At 27.9% G+C, this 24,469-nt stretch overlaps 1 protein-coding gene across 3 annotated transcripts; it reads left to right on the forward strand.

Annotated features, from left to right (window-relative positions):
* The first annotated feature begins 10,628 nt into the window (after window positions 1–10,628).
* LOC100794819 (uncharacterized) lies at window positions 10,629–15,910 on the forward strand. Of its 3 annotated transcripts, none has more exons than XM_003541347.5 (5): window positions 10,629–11,037; window positions 11,917–12,005; window positions 12,203–14,062; window positions 14,539–14,728; window positions 15,121–15,910. In XM_003541347.5, exons 1-5 carry the CDS (start codon window positions 10,962–10,964, stop codon window positions 15,732–15,734), a joined length of 2,829 nt encoding a protein of 942 aa, XP_003541395.1. In that variant the 5' UTR covers window positions 10,629–10,961; the 3' UTR covers window positions 15,735–15,910. The 3 variants fall into 3 exon arrangements, with proteins under 3 accessions (XP_003541395.1, XP_006594084.1, XP_006594085.1); XM_006594021.4 differs by lacking the exon at window positions 10,629–11,037 and adding an exon at window positions 11,080–11,571; XM_006594022.4 differs by lacking the exon at window positions 10,629–11,037 and adding an exon at window positions 11,596–11,816.
* The last annotated feature ends 8,559 nt before the right edge of the window (window positions 15,911–24,469 follow it).

The raw sequence follows: 24,469 nt of genomic DNA on the forward strand, positions 1-24,469 counted from the left end.
TGTTGAAGTTAGTTATTATTGTAATTGAATAAAATATATTGGGTGAGTTGTATATAAAGGAGATTGTTATTATAATTCATCATCAATTCAGATAATGATTTATTTTAATCTTTGTTTCTTAATATATATGGTATTAGAATCTAGATTTAAAGTCTAATTTAATCATATAAAATTAATTTGTAAGATAAAAATTATTCAAATTTTATAACAACGACTAAGTTAATCATATATTTAGTTAATATGAGATATCAACACATGAGCCCTATATATTACAAATATGGATAACTCAATAACAACACCATTTTCACTCCTAGAAATAGACATCTAGAGTGTGTACACTGAGTAACAAATTGCCCAACACCCAAAACTCCAATTAAGAGCAAATAACTTTCATATAAAGAAAACAACTGGCAACTTGCAGATTTAAATGTTCATGACAAATGCCAAATTAAGTAGAGTAGAAATAGTACCATTTTTGAAGAGATGGATCGACCATCATCACGTATAATTTCATCTGTTTTGGAGATATAAGAAAGCAACACTTTTGATCAATTGCTCTAAGAGAACTCAATTGGAAAATAGAGAAACTGTCATTATTGAGATTGAATTTAGAGACATCAAAATCATATATATCCACTTGAAATCAATCCAAAATCACTTCATAATAAATATTCCTGTTTAAAACAATGTGAAATAAAATGACAACACTAATATATAGTCTCCTCCTTTAGCCATTACTCTAACAAAGACACCAGACAACAACTACTACCTGCACCCCCCCTCTGGCACAACCCCCACTGGGGGGGGGGGGGGGGGGGGCACTCATTTGATTTTCACAAATACACTCACATTCAGTTCTCCATACACACATTAACAGACACATCACAAATCGCAAGCACCTCATGCACACTCACTCTCGTTACTTTCATACATACATACACTTTGCTGCACCCAGAAAATTACTCACACACTGTCCCTGTTGTTTGTCTCCGGAACACACATACACGTAACACTGAGCTATTGCATCCCACGAACTCTAGAGCTCAAACCAGTGTCAAAACGGGTAGCATTGCACGGGACACACATCACAACACCCACCATTTAATTTGCCCCATGCAGAATAATCTAGCTTGCTAGCTTGCTTTGTGATTTTATTGCATGTATTCGGACTTGTCAGGCTGAGTTTTTCTTATAATTCTACATGGGCGGTGTTATATATATCTTATACTTTTCATAATTAATTTTGCTTATACAAAATCATATCTGAGTTTGAAATTGTAAAGCTAGTATATATAACTGTTTTTAGAAAATATCATTGTGGCACTGGCATCATAACTCATAAGCCATATTTGTTCACAATATTTTACAATTTCAATAGTCACAATTAATTAATTCAAAACTTTAATAATATCCGTTTGTGTGGATGTCATCCATAATTAATATAAACTAAATAGAAACACCCCAAACTTATTAACTCAGGTTGTAATAACTCAATTCATAACCAAAATTAATTAATTTAAGTATCGTAATCTAACAATCTTGAACTACTTCATCATTGATTAATAAAATAGCATAAAATTTAAATGATATTTCATAATATAAGATAATTTGACTCGTCTTTCTATTCTCACTAAGTCATTTATATTTTAAAAACTTATTTACTACGTCTTGAATAATCAATCCTGGCACATAAAACCTTTTGTTATTTAGAAGTACTTATCAAAGTTATGCGCGGCAGTTACGAACAGTCGGTGATGTTCAACAAAAGAATGGCAAAATTATGCATAATCAAAATAGATAAAGTTGCCTATGAAAGAGGTACCTAACCTAACACACACCATATATAGAAGGAAGAATAAGGAAGTGCAGCTTATTGGAAGATCTTTCTAATTATCGATTCGCATTTACATTTTACAATATTGTATGTGTTTGACTTATATGCTTAGCACTAAACATGATTTCAAAGTGTTTTAGGCAACCCTATTTTATGGGCCACTAAGGTAATACGTTTTCTGGAAGTGATTAAGATGGTTAACTGAACTCTAAGTGGTTTTCGTACAATTCAAGATGTGACATAGCTAGATTCAAGCCACTCATATTTAAAGTTTAATTTAGTTTTCAGTTTTCAAACTTTCACATCCCCGTATTTTTTTTCCAATACGAGACTAAATCCGTCCAGGGATAAAATTGATCACAAGGTTAATTAATAAACTTTAAAGTTTCTAATATTAGTGATTTGGTGTTGCCATGGGCAATAGCCAAGTGTATTGCTTTACTTTCCGAATTATGATTGTAAAATACTCGTCAAAAAGTTTCTTACCCCATTCAAAGTCATAATTGTTTGGGCCTACATCGCATTAATTAGGCAAATCGCTTTAAGCTTTTATTTGTTTAATTTCTTTTTAAACCATTTTAATGGAAAAATATTTCATCCATCATGCATGCATCCTTGACCCCTTAGATCCAGTAGCCAATCACGCTGTAATTTTCTCCCGTCCTTGATCTTTCTGTCTAAATTTGCTTGTGAATAACACAATGTCAGTTGGATCAACCTTTTGGATTTGAGCCAACAACTATAAAAGCCAGCCAATATTGATTGGTTTACTCATTCCAAAATCTGTCAAACATTATTTTAAAATATCTAATACAGACAGAAAAACTTATAATATATATAAAAAAATCCTTAGAGAGGGAAACAGATAAAAGAAAGAAATATAAACATGAATAAGATATATAATATGATATTACAAAATTAAGAATTTTAATAAGAATAATAATTTTTAGACACTATTTTTAAAAATATTTTCTCAACACTTTTCAATTTTCACTATTTATCTTTCTATCATATATACCGTATTATTTATTATATTTGTATTTTTTTTTCTTTTATTTCTCTCTTAATAGATGCTAAATTATAACATTTTGTGTGTTAAAAGTCTTTTTTGTTTGAGTTTACATCATAACAAGCGTCCATATATCATTATAGATAATATATGATTATGATTTGATGGTTGGTGGGGGCTAAAGGCCTCTTTGCTTTCACACGCTTCCATAGGAAGAGCCATTTGATTAAAGAAGAGGAACAGAAGGTGAAGAATCATTGTGATACCATAGAATGCTTTGGGCAACTTTAGTCTCAAGGTGTTGGGGACAAAATTATCTTTATTGTTATGGTGTCTTTTCCTTTGGATCCATAGAGAGGACACTGAAACCAAAGATGCCCCTACCATAAAAAAAAGGAAGCAAGACAGAGCTATCGCACACTACACATGCTAAATTATGGTCTCATAAGTCAATCGGGCAAACCCTAGTTTAGCCCCATAATTTGTTAACCACCACGTTTTAACTTGTCCTTGTAATATTTGTGCAATGATTCCTACCCGTTTAATAAGTCAAAAACTTTGGCATCGGAGTAAATGCCGCGCTAAATAGTCCTATCACTCAATAATGCTATATATATATATAGGGCATATAAGGTGTATTCCTAAGACTGAGAAAAATACTATATTTAATGTTAGCTTTTTCAATTTTGAAAATACACGTGTAATTTTAATTAATAATTAAATTTAAATCTTTTATTTTGATCCAAAGATTACTATTTAATCCTCTCACTTCTCATAATAAAACATTCCTCTCACTTGCTTATATATATATATTGCATTATTGCGGGACACTCAGATAAATGTTTTTCCTCTTGGTACGTGGACTCATGAGACTTATTCTTGCATAAAAGAGAGAAATCAAATGAAGATAAAAGAAAAAAGAAGTATATGTAGAGGCCTGCACCAGCTGCCGGGCTCTTTCTTTGCCTTTTTGACTTTGGAGTGTTCAATTTAAATAGTAATCATCACTATACATGCCTATATGCTCCCTAGCTTTTAGCTAGTTTGTTTCTCTCCCAACATTAAAAGTTAGAATATAGTTAGAATATATAATTTTTATATGAATTTTAAAAAAATAAAAAAAAAATCGAATTGATGGAGACACTTGCATATGGTTACATAACTTGCAATATTAATATATCCAACAATATAAAACTACTGACTGACTGGAAATAGAAGCAATCGTGTTATTCTAGAATTTAATGGCTATGCCCCTTTACTCTTTATTTTACTAAGGAATTTTCTACCAATTAATTAATACTTAGTAGTTGTATTTTGTGATGAGAAAGTATTGTTACAAAGTGAGTATGAAAAGTAGGGATAAGTAACCATAGATAGTAGGGTCCTTGTAAAGGATTTTTATGTGACTGTATACGTCCTTTTCTACTTCCTTCTTAATATTTTCACGATTTTTTATTTTGTACTAGATATACAGTATTTTCCTTAAATATAATTTTCCAATATACTGTATTAAGTATACGAAACAAATAGGTGTAAGTCAAGATGATACCTAAATAAGCACCCTTGCACTCCTAAATGGGCGGTGAAAAAAAGAAACATGAAAATAAAGGCCTGTAGTTTGCATTGATTTCTGTTTCTTAAAACATCTAGCTTTTTTGTTTTCAAAAATAAACACACAAAAAAGGGGCTCCTGACTCATTTTGAGGTTTAATTAAACATCACTCAAATGTTTCGGTTTTAATCTTAACGACACTCGATCCTTGTTATCCTTCCTACATATATTTTATGCATATTTGCATATATATACACTTGAAAATAGTGTCAAATTAACTATGCAGTCCTCAATTAGATTTTTGTTTGTGGCCCTACTAAAATGACTTCACTTTGTCTCTATTTCAGTTTATCATATGACTGTTTTTGCATGGAAGATCATACCATTATGGCATGCATTGTGGAGCTTTCTAGCGTAAAAAGTGGGTTTTAATTTTGCAAATTGGATTCAATTATATGGTTTGTCCTAGTGTCTATATATTGGCCTTGTGGACATGCATTGTCTGCTGTGAGTTTCCTTTTGATCAATCAAGATCGTGTTTGTAATGATCTGTCCTACTATGCTTTATTTTGTATTGATACCACCCTATATAAGTTAAGTAAAATTGAGGATTTTAGTACTCCGCTTATAAATTTTCTACTTTCGAGTATGCTTACGGTTTACATCTTTTAGGAAAAATTATACAAATATCCTCAAGTTTAATATATAATTACATATGACATCTCTCTCTCTTTCTCACATTATATTGAACTCTCATCTCATATAACAATATAAGAAATCAGGAGATATTTATATTAACCTTATGTCATTATATAAGTTGCGGAAGGTTAGTGTATAATTTTTAATTTAATAATTTTGAATTCGAATCCTAAAAATACAGTTAAGTTAAAACTCAAACATAAATAGTGTACGGATAAAAGTCATATGTAATTTATTTCAACTTTAAGAAATGATATTATAATTTATTTTGTACTCACGATAACAATATATATTTGCTTAAAAAAACCTAGTTCCCGGACCACGTAAGTAAAGAACACTGTATATTTGTATATACGTGCCTTGTTCCCGGACCAATAATTACATAAAAATAGTTACAGTTTTCATTTTTTAATGTAAATCGTTGTGACTTTCAGATTGACAAGTGTTGGGTGCAATGTAAAATGATTGGTGGTTAAGATAAATAAATAATAATAAGCTAATGAGTTGGCCAAACGCCATTGATAGAAAACTTCGGCAAGCATTAATAATTAATACGGCCAACTGATTAAAGAAATCGTCGAGGCAATATTGTTGGTAAGATCTGTGGCCATCACTGCTTTATAATTGAAAAGATTTTGCCGTAGCTGAAATTATCAAATTAATCTTTGTCGATCAAGCCTTGAGAAGAATTGATGTTGACAATTAATGGTTCTTAATTACTAGAGTAATTTAAAATGCTGGCTAGGGTAGTCACACAGGTCAGCAATTATCATGATTTAAAATAGCCGTCTACAGAAGTTATTTAAGCATAAGGTTTTGAGTTTTAAATTTGAATGTATAGTATAGTTTATTAAGGACAGATAACACAGCAAATTAGTTGCCTAAGCATTTAAAGTTTTAGTCTATATATGACTATCAATTTTGTAGTTATGCACAGGATTGACAGCTTTAAAGAACACACGAAATCTTACATTAAAAGTGGTAGTAACTACATGCATTTGAATTCAGCCATCCTCTTAAACTTTTTTGTAACTTCTATTAAAATTCAATGTAATGTCTTTTACAAATTTAATGCATATATACAATAAATTCCTCTTTTGATTTTTCTGGTTTCCTGTACTTTTAAGATTTGTTTAGTGTTATTCAAAGTTTCCGTCTTATTCAATGGCATCATTGTTACTAATCTCTTGTTTAATTAATTTTCTTATTGCACCGTTTAATTCGGTCTTTCAAGTTATCTTTACACTTTTCATACTTCCCATACTTCCCCTTGTACTTAAATTATTTATTTTTGTTAGATTCAATAGTTTGTTTCTTTCGTTAGTTTAGTGTTAAAATTGTCAATTAATTTTTTTCGTTAATTAAGTTTTTAGTTCCTTGAAATATTTTATATAATTTTTAGTCTGTCAATAATTTTAATTTTTCTGAATTTTTTATCTATTTTTAATTCTATTTATTTGTATCATTCAAAATTAGTCCTTGTTTTATTAATTTTTATTCTCTTATTTATTTTATATTTGAGACTACTTTACTTTTTAACAATAAAAATAAATGAGATTAAAAATGAATAAAATGTTTTAAACAGAATAAAAATGATGAGGAAAAATATTTTAAACAATAAAAAATTATAGTATGAAAAAGTTGAAAGATTAAAAATTTAATTAACTCTATTTTTTTTATAAACATTAATCTGGCTTTCAATCAGTTTTCATTCGGTCTGTTTTTTCGTTACACTTCCTTAAATTCGTTAATCTTACACGTCAATCGTTTTGTCCACAACACGCTGTTCCCGGATGACGTTCCATATTCATGCAGTGACACTTAAAACATTTTTTTAGGCAAATATTTTAACCGATGTCATAAGAATGTCTGTTAAAGGTAAATTATTTTTATTAGAAAAAAATTATGTTATTTATGATATTTTTTATATTCTCATATGATAAATTAAATAATATATGCATAGTGATTTGTATATTATCATTTACTCACAAATTTATTAATATATATAATAGATTTGTTAACCATTTTTTATTAGTTACACTTGTGTTATATATACTGAGAGATATTTTAAACTAAAAAAATTTAAAAACTTCATTAATTCCTAGCTAGGGTCTGAAATGAAATGTTTTACATAGTTAAACTGCCCTTGCGTATACACAAATTCTTGTGACGAAAAAACAAATCAGTCTTGTCTCCAGAAAACAAAACAAATGATCGAGCGCGTCAACACAAAAATCATAAGACAAGAAAACAAAAACATAAGATTTTGGCCAAATATTGCTATGATGTGTTGAAGAAGCTGCTTGCATTCAAAATTATAAAAGATTCTTTTGGCTACTTACGTTTTGTATTCTAGCCACCTTCCATATCTCATTTATTTATTTATTAATAAAAGGGGAGCATGCTGCATGCTTAAAACAATAGACGATGTCTGATAAAAATGGATATTTTAGTAAGGCAGATATAACAGTAATGGAAACACTACATTAGAAATGATACTATTGTGATTTATGACAATATTTTCTTTTGCAATACATCTACATGGAAAACAATGATAAGGTTAAATTTCAAACTTTTGGACTTTTAAAATTCCCGTGTATAATTGTGCCCTGCTATTCTGGTAATAATATTATATTGAATTAGTTATGAAGCTTATAGTTATATTATTCTTCAAAATTAGAATGTTGTTGTGTACAAAAGATTCCCGAATAACCCAATTTTGATTAAATGTTATTAATTTCTGTTTGATTTTAGAATATGGCATTATAAATAGAAATATCATATATCAATGGAAAAAAATATTAGATATTGGAAATGTGTATGTTGATATATAACTGTTAAGTAAAAATTAACTATCTAATTTAAATACACTTTTTTTCTCATAGAAAGTGGTGAGAAATTTCCATTGGGGACCCTTAGTATATATGATGCGAGTATTTTTTTTAATCATGATTTATTTTATACTCAATGATTAATTAAGATTCGAATCTCATATTATTTGATTAAAGGATATAAGTTCTTATTATTTTTGTCATCATTGTGGGTATGTAATTTAAATACATTGATCATTGTATATATAAGTTTTTTTTACCAATATTCAATCATAAATAATTATTATATATGACAACATGTATATTTATTTAAGACAATGTTTGATTGAGGGAAAAATAAAAGAAATATAGAATAAATTATGTGAATTTTATGTAAATCCTGTTTATTTTATTTTAAATATTTTTCTTCTATTTTTATCATTTTTATTTCCATCATCTAAATCAAACGCACCTTATATAAATCATCACACCGATGTTTAAACATTTGTTTATCCGTCACACACATAATATTAATGAAATTTGTTCACATTGAACAGATTTTCAATATTTTCACAAAGAGAAGAGCATAGTTGATTTTTATAATATTTATATTGAAAGTCATCTATACTTTTAATTAATTGAAACTAAAAAATTCATCCTGACAGTGAATGAAAATTAAATTATTAACAATGAAGAAAATTATATTAATAATATAATAATAGATAAAATGTTTCATTTTATTTTAATAGCATTATTTATTTGTATATTATAATATACGAATAAATGGAAAAATACTTAATGTGGGTAACTTTTTTTGTAATGTATACAAATGATTCTCTCCTTATTAACGATATCGATTAAACAAAACAAAACAAAAACGAAAAAGAACCGATTAAAGATAATATCGTTTTGGCCTAGACAATCCTGTTTAATAGGATATTTATTGTTATTAATGTAGTGCATATAAATGTTAAAATAAATAAATATCTCTTAATTATATAATATTATATCTATTAATACAATATATCTTTAATAAATATAAATGAATGTTTGACTTTTCATACGAGAATATATATTTCTGTGTATTTTCAAAATATATTAATAAATAAATGCATCTATAACCAAATTTAATACCTAAAATATAGTATATTTAAACTAAGACATATATTCCATAATTTAAATTATTGTATATTTCAAATATAATATGTCTACTAGATTTAATTAATTTGCTACATTTTTTTAAAATGTTTTGAATTTTCATATGAATATATATGTTAAAAATATAATATATATATACATATAATTTATTTTCATTATTTTTGTTAAAAAATTAGTTTGAAAATGTAATTATATATTAAAATACTTCAAACATGAAATTGAAAAAAGAGAATGTGTAGTCATGGTCTATCAATACTTTAAAGGTAAATTAACAAAATCCACAAATGTTTATGGCTTTTGGCCATTTCTTTTTATCAAAATGAAATTTTTTTATTTTTTTTTATAAATATGGATAAGTCATGTTTTGAGACACCACTTTGTATTAAAAAGTCATGTTTCAAAATATGAATTATTATATTAATATTTTCTTAAAATTTAAATTAAAAACTCGTGTTAAGTAACATCTTTTTTTAAGCCGTGTTACTAAATATATTTTTGTAATTTTGAATATAAATTGCATCTTATTTGTCAAATTTCCCGCCTTTGTATGCCGTTGTGGTCAATTGATTATAGATTTGAAATAATATAAAACATTTTAAATAAAAAATAAATGTGTATTAGTTAATGTATTTATTAATCACGCCATTAAATATCCTATTTATTATTTAGTATTTATTTTTCAATTTATTAAATATAATATATTTATTGATTAAATGTAATATACTTATTAAATGCACTAATTTCCATATAAAATTATATCTCTTCAAAAATATATATGTTAGAAAAATAAGATATCGATTAGATGATGAAAATATGATTGAAACATTAAATCTCTTCAAAGGCGGTAAATCAATTTATTTATTAAAAATAAACTATTGGCAAAGTTATTTTACATGTACAACATAATAACAAAACCAAAGTAATCATCAATGCCATCAATATATTGTATTTTTAAAATATAATATATTTATGAGATTTAATTAATGTAATATAAGTTTAATAGATGTTTGGACTATTCATATGAATATTTGTGTTAAAATATATTAAATAAAAGTATTTGATTAAAAAATTCAATACCTAATTCCGTATTTAATACACAATTTTATTTTCATTATTTTGTCATTGATTTAAAATTTAACTTCATAAACATATTAGAAGCTTTTACGTCAATTAGAGGACCACGTAGAATCTCATCAAACACTTAATACTTAATTAATAATTACAAGAATAGGCTGCATTTTTCACTAAAGATTATTTTATAAAATCTTGGTTAAATTAATTTTAAAATGATGTAATTTCTGTTTGAATGTTTTTGTTATAAAATTAAGTTTGAAGTAATATTTTATACACAATTTTTAATACAAAAGTTTCTTTAATTAAAATGAAAATTAAATTTTTTTTCTAACATAAAATCAAATATAATAAATTCAGAATAAATTTAAACAAGGAAGAATTATAAGGAGACGAAGGTGGTATCCAATGTCCGTGACACGTGCGAGGAAGGTGGACTCAACTGAACTCTCACACGCATCACGCCACCCCCACTTGCCCGCGCAGAGTGTGTGTAACTGCATTTCGCTATTTGAATGTTCAAAAACATAAAGCACACTTTCTCTCTCTTTCTCTCACTTCCTTCAGTTCAACTCCATTAATGCTCACCCCTTTCGTTCTCTCTCTCAATTTAATATTTTTCCTCTCTTTTTTCTCTTTTTTATTTACCCATCCCCACAACCGCAACGCTCACTTTCTATTCCATCTCCATCTCTAGCTGCTAAATACTGAATCTCTTTCACTTCAGGGATCTCCATTCCCCCCTTTTCACTACCTTTTTCAACTTAGGGTTTCGGTTTGTTGCCTCCTCGATCCTCATTTCTTCTTCGTCGTTGTTCATGAATCGTGATGGACAAATCCCGCCACAGCAAGTCCAACGCAGCACCCTCCTCCACCCACCAACCTCAACCACCTCTTCCTCAAGGTCACTCTACTCTCTCTTTCCTTTTTTTGTTTTTTCTTTTTTAAGCTGCTTCCTTCACTTGGAGAATTTCCGCATTTGAAACTTCAACTTCTACTTCATTTCTTACTTTTTTTTCTCAGACAAATGTACAATCTTTTTTTTTTTAAAGAAAATATTTTTGTTAATTTGAGTCTTAGTTTGTGTAATTTTTTATTATTTCTCTACGTTTTTTTTTATCTATATGATTTTTGGCTTTTACTGATGGATACCAGTTTTTGTATTTATTAATTTTTAAATTTGAGTTGTCAAAATTAAATATTTATTTTTTACTACTTTTCAGTAAGGATCAGTCTTTCACTGAGACAATGGTTTTAACTTATTAGTCCACTACAGATAAATTTTCAATAGTTTGAAACTGGAGGAATCTCTGCAAAAAAAAAAAAACAACTAAGTCGTTTTCTCTCACTAGTTTAGTCTGCGGCATGGTAAAAATAATGATTATAAGGACCGGAATTTATGCTACTTTCTTTTTAATTTTAACCTGCGGTGTAGTCGGTATGATTTCGTTCGTTATCATAATGATTTTATTCGGTTATGTATGATGTTTTGTGATCACACATTACGGTGGGTTTTCAAAAAATGAGTTTTTTATTCCCCCCTTTTGCTTCTTTTATTTGCTTCATGCTTCAAGTGGAGCATGATGGGGTTCTATTCTTTCAATCGTTTCTTTCGTTTGTAATAAGCAGTTCATGTTTCTACAACAATTTCCTGGTTGCTTCATTGCCTTGACTTTGATTCTAGTAATTCCAATTTTTTTTTCTCGGCATGATTTATTTGTTTTCTCGTATATGCTCCTGAACCTTAATTTGATGCTAATGTTGTCCTACAACTCGTTTCCAGGGAACAAAGAGGTTCATAGACAGCGACAACCTCTGAATCTATCTCCTGATCCTGGTTCATCCAGTGGTGGGGTTGCATACAAGGATTCAGTAAGTTAGTTTTTCCTTTTCTGTTTGTTTTTTCTTTCTACAATTGGTCATGATCTAGGTTATATAGCATTTATGAATGAAGAGACTTTCTTAATACGGTGGAGGGGTTGCCTTTCATTCTTCTCTATACATGGTTATTTGTAAAAAAAGGAATAAGAAACACTGACATTTATGATCATATCTGCTGAATTTTGCAGTTCTCATCTAAATTTGGGTGGAGATCTTCCAAACAGCTGTTTGGAACTCCGATTAAGAAGTTATTAGCTGAAGAGATGTCACCGAAAGCTGAATCCAAAAGAAGATCACCTGGTGTTATTGCCAGATTGATGGGGCTTGATGGGCTGCCGTTCCAGCAGCCTATTAATAAGCAGCATAAGGCTTTGTCAGAAAACCAACAGAAGACAGCACAATTAGAGAGAACACGCGGCAAAGGAGTGCCATATGATGGTCAATCGTCTAGGAGAAGCTCAAAGGATCACCAAGAATTTAAGGATGTATTTGAGGTCTCAGAGATTCCAAAGGTAGAGAGCCATAGGTATCCATCACAGGGGTGTGCAGACTTGATGACCACTGATGCCGAAATCTCATTCATTGAACAGAAGTTCATGGATGCCAAACGACTTGCAACTCATCAAGACTTACAGTCTTCAAAGGATTTCTGTGACACACTTGAGGTTTTGGACTCTAACAAGGATCTTCTGCTAAAATACTTTAAGCGTCCAGATTCTTTGTTTAAAAAGCATCTAAATGATCTTCAAGCTGCTCCTGTCCAATCACATTATGGTTATGTAAAACCTATGGATATTGAGAAGTATGAACATGACTTCAATTTGAGGTCAGATTGGGAGAAAACACGGTCAAACTACAATAGATCATCTCATGAGAAGCATCATGATGGTTATCCTTGTCATTTTGACAAAAGACATGTGATGCATAGTTCACCAAAATCATCAAAGCTTCAATTTAAGGCTAAATATGAACAAAAGGCAGTCACCTCACAGATTGTCCTTCTGAAACCTAATCTTGGAAAAGTGCAGAATGGTACCAGAATTGTGTCATCACCTTGTTCTTCACATAATTTTCTGGCAGGGTGTGAAAATGACACTGAACTGTGCCAAGCGACAAATTTGCCTGAAAGTGCCAGGTCTTGGAGGCAAGATTCTTTTGAATCTAGAGAAATTGCAAAGGAAGTCACTAGGCAAATGAAAATTAGTCTTAACAATGGAAGCATGAAGCTTTCCACCTCTAGAATTAGAGGTTATGCTGGGGATGATAGTTCGTGTAGTGTTTCTGGGAATGAATCTCCTGAGGAGTCTGAGGAAACAACTGCAACTTTGGGGAATTCGATTGACTTAAACAACCGCAGCAGGCGATCATCCCGTTCTAGTGAATCTTCTGTCAGTAGAGAGGCAAAGAAGAGACTATCAGAGAGGTGGAAAATGACACACAAGTCTCAAGAGCTGCAAGGCATCAGCAGGAGCAGTACGCTGGCTGAAATGCTTGCCATCCCTGACATGAAATTGAAGGCTTCTAATTCGGACAGCATGGCTAGTGGGGAAGGTTTCCATGATAAATGTACTCCCAATAGTCAACCTGCTAAGTGGGTTGAACCATTGGGTATCAGCAGCAGGGATGGTTGGAAGGACGGATGCATTGGTAGTTTGTCGCGGTCAAAATCCCTTCCGTCTTCATCTACTGCCTTTGGAAGTCCTAGAAGATTCTTGCGCACTGAAGCACTTCTTGATGAGCGATTTATGGTGCCAAAGGATGCTCACAGACGTGAGAGGAGAAGATCTGGTCACAAGAAGTCTAGGTCTTTGCATTCATCAATTCAGAATAAGATGAAAATCAGTCTCAAAGATTCACCCAAGCTTGAGGTTCTAGCTAGTGAATCTTCATCTGAGATTGTAAGACATGCAGTTGCTGATGTTGATAACGATGTGACAAATGGAAGTAAAGTTTGGTCTGAACCTTCTACTAAGGTGCTTCCTGAATCATCTTCTCACCTTTTGATAAAAGACAACAGTAGTGCAGACCTAGACAATTCAAAACAGCAGGTAAAGTTTCTAACATTTTCTATTGTTATACTGATAATGCTGTGGCCACCTTTCTTAAGTTTACTGAACAATTTACTCGCAGTATCCATTAGATCAATGATTTGTTTCTTGATGTTAATCTTATATCACATGAAGCCAATTAACCATTTTATTCACTTGTCATGGCATTCCTTTTTTTTTTTTTATCTCTTTTGTCTGCTTCAGCCTTACATGGCTTCCTATTCTTAGTTCTTTCACCAGCTGACGTCATACGAATGTTTTAGAAAATGGAAATTGTTAATACAGAACTGAGTTCATTTTGCTGCTATTAATATTAATATTTTACAGAACTGTTTAAATGCAGTAGTAGATGCATTCCTAAAGAGGATAGTTCTATTTTCTCATAATCTAATATGCTGGCCTGTAATTAATGAATTGCATAAAAGTTTCCAAGCTTCATTGTGTGTTTTCTTACTTGATATGTTGTAATGTTTCAGGATCTATCAGCTTGTTCATCTTGTGGAAGTTCAGTCCTCCCTGAACCTCCCGTTCCTGTTCCTGGACTTGAAGCTTCTTGCTGTAAAGATGCTGATCAGCCCAGTCCTGTCTCAGTCCTGGAGCCTTCGTTTACAGATGATGCGTCATCTTGTTCTGATAATTTTGAAAGTCTGAATAATGACCTACAAGGTAACTGAACATAGCATTTATTTTAATTATTTTGCAATGTCAATGTTGTTTAATCTGCATCCTATGTCTGGATCCATATTTGTTTTCCTTTAGTTACTCAATCTTTTATTTCCTTCATTTTGAAATTCTCAGTGCTGAGCTACTGGGTATCTGAGACTGACATTTATTTTGATTATCCTGCTATGTTAATGTTGTGTGTAGTTCCTTTATTAGTCAGTCCTTTGAATCAGACTGTTTTGAAACTTGCTGCTTACATAAATTATCTTATTGAAGCTTAACTGATGAAATGATGTTTTAAGGGCCGATCAGTTTTCTCCTGATCATTTGAGTTTGTCTGAGACTCCTGCCTTTTTCCCGTTTCTTTGTTCTAACGAACCTTCTATTGTTGATAGGGCTGCGAATGCAACTCCAGTTGCTGAAGTTGGAATCTGATGAATATGTGGAGGGGCCCATGATAGTAAGTGATGAAGATGGTGGGGAAGGATCTACTGGAATGTTAGAGGACAAAGGATTGCGTAGGACTGAAGATAGCTGGGAGTGTTCCTACATTATTGATGTCTTGTCTGAATCTGGCATTGATGGAGCTCAGCCAGATACAATTTCGGAACTTTGGCATTCCCTAGAATGCCCTGTGAGTCTATCTGTTTTTGATGAGCTTGAAAAGAGGTATGGTGATTGGACTACTTGCTCAAGGTCTCAAAGGAGATTGCTTTTTGACCGTATTAATTTGGGAATTGTCAAGATCAATGAGCAATGCACTCATGCACTACCATGGGTGGGTCCAGTGACCAAAAATGTTATTGGTTCTAATTTGATCGAGAATGGGTTCCGAGATGGCCTTCTGAGGATGTTAGTGAGCGACGGAAAAGTGAAGGATGATGCTCTGGGGAAGGTGCTAGTTATGGAATCAGAGTGGTTGGACTTGAGAGATGACATTGATGTCATAGGCAGGGAAGTTGAGAGATTGTTGTTAGATGATTTAGTGGCAGAGATAATCGGTGCTTAGAAATTTTGTACCCGAGATCATATTAGCTCTTTAGATAGTTTTTTTTTCCAGCTTTTTTTTGTTCCTTTCTTTCTTTTATTTTTTCTTCGGTGAAATTAGATAGTTTCCCAGTTATGTAAATCGAATAGGACAATGTCATCAAAAGATGAATAAAGAGGTCATAATCTTTCGGGCAATTTTTTTTTTCTACTCAGCGATTTAGTTAAGATAAAATTTCACTTGATTTCTTTATTGTTTTTCCCCCATATTTTTACCTATTAAAATTTTAGTTTATATACAGTATATCAACCCCTGCAGGGTCGGCTTAATGGTGGAACTAGAGAAGTATACATGAGGTCATGAATCGAATTCAGTGTTGCTATTGTAAAAAAACATATATATATATCGTATATCATTACATTGTATATCTTTTACTTTACCATAAGTTAATGTTATATAGATTAAGAAACATTCAAGTAATGTCAAGAAAGGGATATCAAGAATACTTCATTAAATTACAGGTAACATGAAATTAATTTGTACCAATCTATTTTTTCTCATAGTTTAAATATCATTTAGTCCATTATATTTTAGTGTTATTTTATTTGGGTATATTAAGTTTTAAAAATTTTATTTTGATTCTTTATCTTTTTAAAAGTTTTATTTTGATTCTTTATGTTTTCAAAAGTTTTATTTTGATTATTTCTTTTAATTTTTATTAGTAAACATTAGTGTAACGTTAACTTTAAATTTTAAAATAATTAATTTAAAATAATGATAGTTAAAAACCGTAATTATCTTTTTAAACTGTCAATCATCTATTTTTCTAACTTTTGTCATCTTTTTTTACAAATTTCATAACTATCATAATATAAACAATGAAGTAGAGTCCATTCACATCTACAACTTCCTCAATACTACAATTATTATCAATAAATAAATCAGATTTGCAACATCCATCCACCAAATAATATCATCCGTCACCTTATAGCCACATCGTGAATATTGGGTCCCACATTAATGAAGTTTCATATTTGACTTTACCGTGTTAATTTTGGATCTTGCTTTGATGTTTAGCGATATTATTTTAAATTAATTTTTTAAAATTAATAGAACACTAACATTATTAATAGAATACTAACGTTTGCTAACGGAAATAAAAAAAAAGATCAAAATAAAATTTTTAAAAACATAAAGAATCAAAATGAAAATTTCAAAAAATATAAAGGAACAAAATGAAATTTTTAAAACTTAATATACCAAAATAAAATATTTTAAAATATAAAGGATCAAAATTAAACTTTTAAAATTTAATATATTAAAGTGAAAAAATACTAAAACATGATATATAAAAAATGACATCTATCCTTTCTCATAAGACACATCCTGACTCTTTTTCATTATCTAATTGTTCTTTAAATTTCAACTTATTCGATTTTTGCTTCTTTTAAGTTTTGCATTTAGTTTTCAAGTTACTTTACCTTTATTAAATCAATTTCCTTTTTGTCTTTGCAATTCATTTAAAATTTTAGTTCATCTCCTTTTAAAGAGATTTCTAAATTTAAATGCTTTATTTGTCATGTTTTAACTTTGTAAATTATAAATAATTTTGTCAATTGTTTTCATTCATTTGATTAAATTGACCTGAAATTTGATTTATATCACGACAAAACGAATACAAGTCAGCAATGAGATAACTTAGAATTTCATGCATGTTATCTTAACCTCTCCCACTAGGATGGTCCTATTAATTAGGTTTGTTTTGCTTGCAAGTATTTATATTTGTTTAAGTTTACAAAGTGTTTTATTGATTAAATTTGATTGTTTGATAACCAAATCAAAATTGAAGTTACTCATTCTTGTTTGTAAATTAAGATCTTACTTGAATTAAACATTGATGCTTTACTAGAATCCTTAAGAGGATTTTATTCTAAGTCCCCATACTATTATTTAAAATCATAAAGTGAAGATCCTTAGCGTGATTACAATGACATTCAAGCATGTACTCCTTCTCATTCTATTTAACAAGAAGTACATTAGTGGGAATGAGATGTGCAAAAACTACTTCAATAAAAAAATCGAACCGACTTAATTTCGAACGGTTTTAACTAGTTTGGTTTTATATCCAAATAGTCAAATTGATTTAGAATTTGGTTCAAAACTGAATTGATTTTGAAAAATTGATTCTGAACTGAACTAGTTTTTACTCAATTTTAAACTAATTTTAAGAGCCGAACCAATTTCGAACTAGTTTTTGAATTATTTTTTTCAAATAAAAAAATTTAAATAAAAACCAGTTTGGTTAACGGAACTGATTTTGTAGAAATAATTCGGTTAACCGAATTGGATTTATAAAATAATATACTTATTTTTTCTTGAACTAGTTCAAAAAAAAAAAACCAGTTAAGTTTAGATTCGGTTATAATTCGGTTCAATCCAAACCAATTTTTTTTTACACCCCTAGTGGGAATAATGAACAAGACGGGTGAAATTAGAACTTTCATGTAATTAAGGATTATCCAAGGTAAAACACAGTGAAAATTCCTTCTTTTATCAAGGTAAAACACAATGAAAATGCCTTCAAAGAAGGGTTTATTATCTTTTTAATCCTTAACTTTTTTTATAATTTATATTTTTAGTTCTTAAATTTTTTTTATTTGATTTTAGTCTTTTAACTTTTTTTTGGTTCATACTTTTAGTTTTTTTTCCCTTACTTTTAGTCCTTAAAAATAATTAAAAGTAAGGATGAAAAAAAAAGAAGACAAAAAGTAAGAAAAAAATGTTAAAAGATTAAAAAAAAATTAGATTAAAAATATATTTTTTTAAAATTTTAGGATTAAAAGGTTAATTTATCTTAAAAAAGTCTACAAAGATAAACTTATCAATAAGCAAGTTATATGCACATCATTGATGTCAAACTTATATATATATATATAAAAGGAATCAAAGTGAACAGGTATAATTTTGACAACTATTATATTATTTTATAACTTTTAATTAGATACTTAAAACTAAAACGTTAAAACTAAAATGTTAAAGTGAAAGTTATTTTCACAAAGATTACATATATAAAATTTCATATTAATCTAAAATCATTTATTATTATATTCATATAAATTAAAATTAACATAATATAAATATTCTAAAATATACTATAATATATATATATATATATATATATATATATATATATATATATAAATTAAAAGTCTTATTATATTTATTTTGAATGCCTTTTATCTCATTTAGATGCATTTAATGTTTGATGCTTATGTTAAGTTAATACTTTTATTATATATTTTATCCAATTTTAATGTTTTATAAGGGATGTAGTTTTATTTCAAAACTTAACATATTATATACATATTTTCTTAATTTTAATTATGCCTATTACAATAAAAAATATACAGACATTAAAATTAATTTTGGCCATTATATCCTAAAAATCAATTTTGATTCAAAATATCCAATATAATATTATTTTAAAAAATTAATTTTTTGATATTTGTTATCCGACTAAAAATCATGTTACTTCGTAATTAATTCTTACTATAATCAATTATTTAAAATTAATTTCATTCAAAATTAAGCTTGTTAACGACAATTTAAACATGCCAAACTACTAATTTTATAATTTTTAATCATTTTTATTCAACTATAATAAAGGTGTCCTAATGAATTTGGATACCATCATATACAGAATGCCCTTTGGGTGGGTTTAGCATCAATGATATTGCTGGGGATATTTATTTTATTTTTGGCTGATAAATATAGCCATGCCTAGTCAATGATAGCAACGGATGGCGACTTAACGAGGCAAATATAGCCATGGACCTTGTTACCGTTAGGCTTCCAGCACAACCCTGCAGTTTGTGGTCCAAACTCGTGAACCACGAATATTTGTAAAAACATCAAGAATTTAATTTGCTTACTTTAAAAGTTTAAATAGTTTTACATTATTATACTAAAATTATTAGGATCTTACTAGTCAGCCCTCTTAGAGCATTGAATAAGAAACTAAAAAAAAAATTTAATATATAAATCCTAAAAAAATTTTAAAAAAAATTATCAACAACATAATTTTCCACCTCCTAATAAAAATATTTTTATTTTAAGTTCTTTAACTAATATTCTTAAATTACTAGATAATATTAATCAAATTGTTATAGTGATGTGAGAGCACTTCATTATGAGGGCACCTTTTTATATTAACATGAGATCTAAATAAAACTCAAATGCTTACTTTGTGATTATTAAAATTAAAGTACTAATAGGTTGTGATATAATTGACAAATAAGCTTGTTTGTTAAACATGCAATTAGATTTGATTCAATATTTGAAAAATTAGTTCTTGGTTTCCAACAATGAGATATCCAAGTTAAAAAGAAATGTAAAATATACAGAGTATATGACAAATAGTGAGCAAGTCATATACTAGAGATTTATTTATAAGACACTCTGTATAACCCATAAACTTATCCTTGATAAGTTGTTGTCAAGCATACAAAGTCATTGATCCCATGTGCAACCTATTCATAAGTCAGCATCAGGCAACTTGGCACTTGCAACACCTTTCTCAAGCATTCACTTGTCATTTTATTTGCCTTGGCCTTAGATTTCAGAAAGGGAAATCACCAGCAACACTACGTTTGGGTCATTAATTTCTAGGGACATACGCGCTGCTCTATCACTATCTTCATATTCTATGCTTTAGCTTGCCACCAAAACTAAAAGGCTTCGTTTTGGTAGAAAGTCACACCGGAAGATTACATGCATGTTTGGATTAAGTTAGAAATGTTTTGGGTGTGTTTCAATGCAAATCCAATGAACAAAATAAATAAATAAATAAATCTTGATCCTTTGATAAAATTAATTTTGATTCAAAAGTATTTTTTTTTTACATGATTTTCAAACATGCACGTACAAAGCAAGTGGAAACTATATTATATCACAATTATAAAAAATTTAGTTGAATGAAATTTTAAAGTAACTTAAAACCTCTTGTGTGTGTGGATTAATAGGACTGAGAACTTAATTCATGGTCTGGAATTTGAGTATTGAATGTGTAATTATATTAAGTACTTGAAAAAAGAGTTTGATATCCATAATAGTTTATAAGATTCATTAAAAATGATAATTATAGTCTAAAAATAAAAAAATAAATTAAAAAACCGGTTTGTAACAAAAACTTATCAGTTCGGGCCAGTCTGAACAGTTTTTATAATGGTAAGAGGCCTTGTTAATTGTTATGATGTGCATCCACCTAGGTATCAATGGGGATCATCGAATACTGCATAATGATCTTCTGCACCTATTGCATTTCTCGAGCCAGAATAAGAGTGATTATTGGTTTAAAGAGTGTTACACTCTTTATTAAAAATTATTGAAGATCGAGTTAGGATTTCTCGGGTGAATTCATTCCTATGACAGTGGCAAAGATCTTATGTGAAAAAAAAAAATTGAGATGATAAAATGTGATGATTGTTTATTGTTTTAAATTTTTACTTTATAATAAAAACATATTATATATAGTGTGAAAGAGAAATGTTATTACAACACTTTTTTATTAGTTAAAATTTAGGATAAATAATTAAATTTATTTTTGAAAATATGAGACGCTAATAAATTAATTTTTTTAAAAATGAAAAAATCAAATTTAATCTATGAATATGTAAAAAGTATGATAAATTAATCCTGCAGATAATTTAGTGATAAATTAGTCCTACAGATAATTTAATGACAAATTAGTCTATAAATTTTATAATTTAATGTCAAATTGATCTTTAAAAAATATAATTTATTATAAAATTGATTATTGAATATTACAACTTAATAATAAAATAATTTTATAAATTTAAGGACATAATTGATTTATCACACTTTTTTTATATTTATGAACTAAATTTATATTTTTCATCTTATTATTGCATCATACTTTCGATGACAAATTTAGTTATTTACTTTAAAATTCATTATAAACTATAAAATTTTGAGTGATACTTATTAAACAAAAGTTGAGATTAATAAAATTTTGTGATTTTTAATAAATTTTAATTAATAATAGATATTATATTTAAAAGAATATATTAAATGTTACTCAATCTATTCTATAATAATTGTTGGGTAAGAAGAAAAAATTACTCTAAAATAATTTTTATTTTAACTTTTTATGTAATATTAATTATATTTTTTTACATATATTTCTTATAATATTAATGATATTAATAACAAAAATAAAAAATGAATTAATAATAATAAAATTAATTTTTCATATTATTATTTTCTTTTATTTTTTTATTAGATTTTATTGTTGTGGGTGAAATAATTATACTATAATTATAAAGGGAAGAAGGAAATATATTGCAACATTTTTCTGATACAAAACCTTGGGAAAATGAAAACGAATTATGTATGACTCAGTAATTTTTTTATTAAAAAAAAACATCACATCAAGAGATAACATATATGCCAGCGATACCACTTATCCATCTTATCATATCAAGAGGTAAAATATATTCGAGTTTTTAGAAATGAGGAATGTTAACCATAACTTTTTTTTCCATTCTTTATGATCGTTTAAAATTTATTAAAAATTATCAAGTTTGTGGATTATATTATTAATTGAATGATTTTTTTATTTAAAAATAAAAAATTATTAAAATTGATGATTTTTAATAAATTTTAATTAATTTAAAAAAAATATTAAAAAAATACCCTTAACATTACTCTTTAGTGGATGGACCTACTATATTTTAAAAACGAGTTTAAGTTATAATATGAGTCATTCCGATCCGTTATAGTGTTTTATATTCTTTGAAATATAATTTCTTTTAACATTTATGTAAAACTTCTTGATTTAATGGAGTAACATTTTGTTAAGCATCATATTGTATTTAATATTGAAATTATATATCATGATTTATGTAAAATATATTTTAATTATAGTTTTATACTAATTTAATGTTACAATTTAATTGTATACAATGTTAAAATTAATATATTATTAAAAAAAATTGAGTTGATTAAGTTTTTTCTCATGTATTAATATATTACTGAATTAGAATTGAATCGAGTTCAAATTCAAATGACTTTTCCTAACGTACTCGAATTAAAAAATAAGTAAGTATACATTAACAATATACTAATAATTGGTAGTTTACTTAATTATAATCTTTTTATAATTGACAAAGCATTTTTTGATACTATAAACCTATTAACTAGATTTTATTTTTTGGTGAATAAAGGCGGTAACGGGACTTGAACGTAAGATCTCATGTAGACTACTCAAATCACAAACCACTAATATGAAAATAAAATGAAATAAAATTACTGGAGAGCATGTTTTTTGGCTGAGGTATGTCATAATTTTTTTAAAAAAATGAATTTAATTTAAATGCACTAATAGTACACAAATTATAGATACGGTGATCTAATTATAAATTAGTTTTATAATAATTAGTTTTAAAACATATTTAAGAAAATTTATTATTTACTAATGATATATAAAATTTACGTTGACAGTACATATTTTTTTTTTTTAAAATTATTAGATTCATGCAACAAATTGCACTTAAATGAAATTTTTTACATTACAAAAGTATTTCAATTAAATCATTGACATAACATAATAGCTTTCATTAAAAAAAAAACAAACATAATAGGTTGTATACAAATATATTTGTTTTAAATAGATTGAAATAAATTTATAAATACTACATAAAAAAAGAAGCACAATGAAAAATAAGCTACGTTAATGCTGTTGTACTTGCTAGGTCCCTGGTGGTTGTGGAGACTCCTTTGAACATTACATAGTAACAACCAAAATACTATACATTTTCTCTATCTAAATCTATTACTAAGAATGTCTAGGATTATTATTTTACTCTTGATTGAATTTGGAGAAACATGATAGTAATCACATAAACCATGTAAGGTCTCATATTAGGTTGCTCTTGAGCACATAACATCAATAGAAAGAGCATGGTATATACATCTCAAGGGATATTAACTTTAAAACATGCTATCTCTTCTTATGGTTAACTTTCTAGCTAATTCTTTTTTTAAAAAAATAATAAAAATGATTCACAATCCGTTTCAAAATAAAATCATTTATAGTTACTTATTATCATCCCGTAACCTCTAAAGAAGTATTAGAAATCTTTCATTCACACATTTAAAAAGAAAGTAAAAAAGATTAATTATGTTGTATGTAGAGAAATGTTGGAAAAAGGAATATGTAAATATGCATGAAAAATTAGAAATAGCTAACATCACTTAATAACAAAAAATTCACTTAATTACTCATTTGGTCTTTATAGTTGTACAAATTTTATTTTTTAATCTTTATAATTAAAAATGATCATTTTTAATCCTTATACATAATATTTATATCTTTTTTAGTACCAAAGAGTTTATATAATATGGACTAAAAGAGATTAAAAAGGATAAGGTGATATACTATTTTTTTTTTTACTTTTTTTTTTGTTTTGTTTATTCATTTGTATGTTGAGAATCCATTCACCTTATATAGAATAAAAAAGATTAAAAATGATATATATATAGGACTAAAACAAATAATTTATAAGTATAAGAACTAAAGTAGAATACAAATAATTTATAAGTATAAGAACTAAAGTAGAATTTATAAAGAATAATTGTATAAAAAAAATTATGCTGACATGTCAACTTCATGACTCATCTCAGATTTTATATATTATACTAATAAATTTCTAACTCAAAATTTGAAGATTGTTAAA

Source organism: Glycine max, chromosome 13 (assembly GCF_000004515.6).
Source record: "Glycine max cultivar Williams 82 chromosome 13, Glycine_max_v4.0, whole genome shotgun sequence".
Taxonomy (NCBI): domain Eukaryota; kingdom Viridiplantae; phylum Streptophyta; class Magnoliopsida; order Fabales; family Fabaceae; genus Glycine; species Glycine max.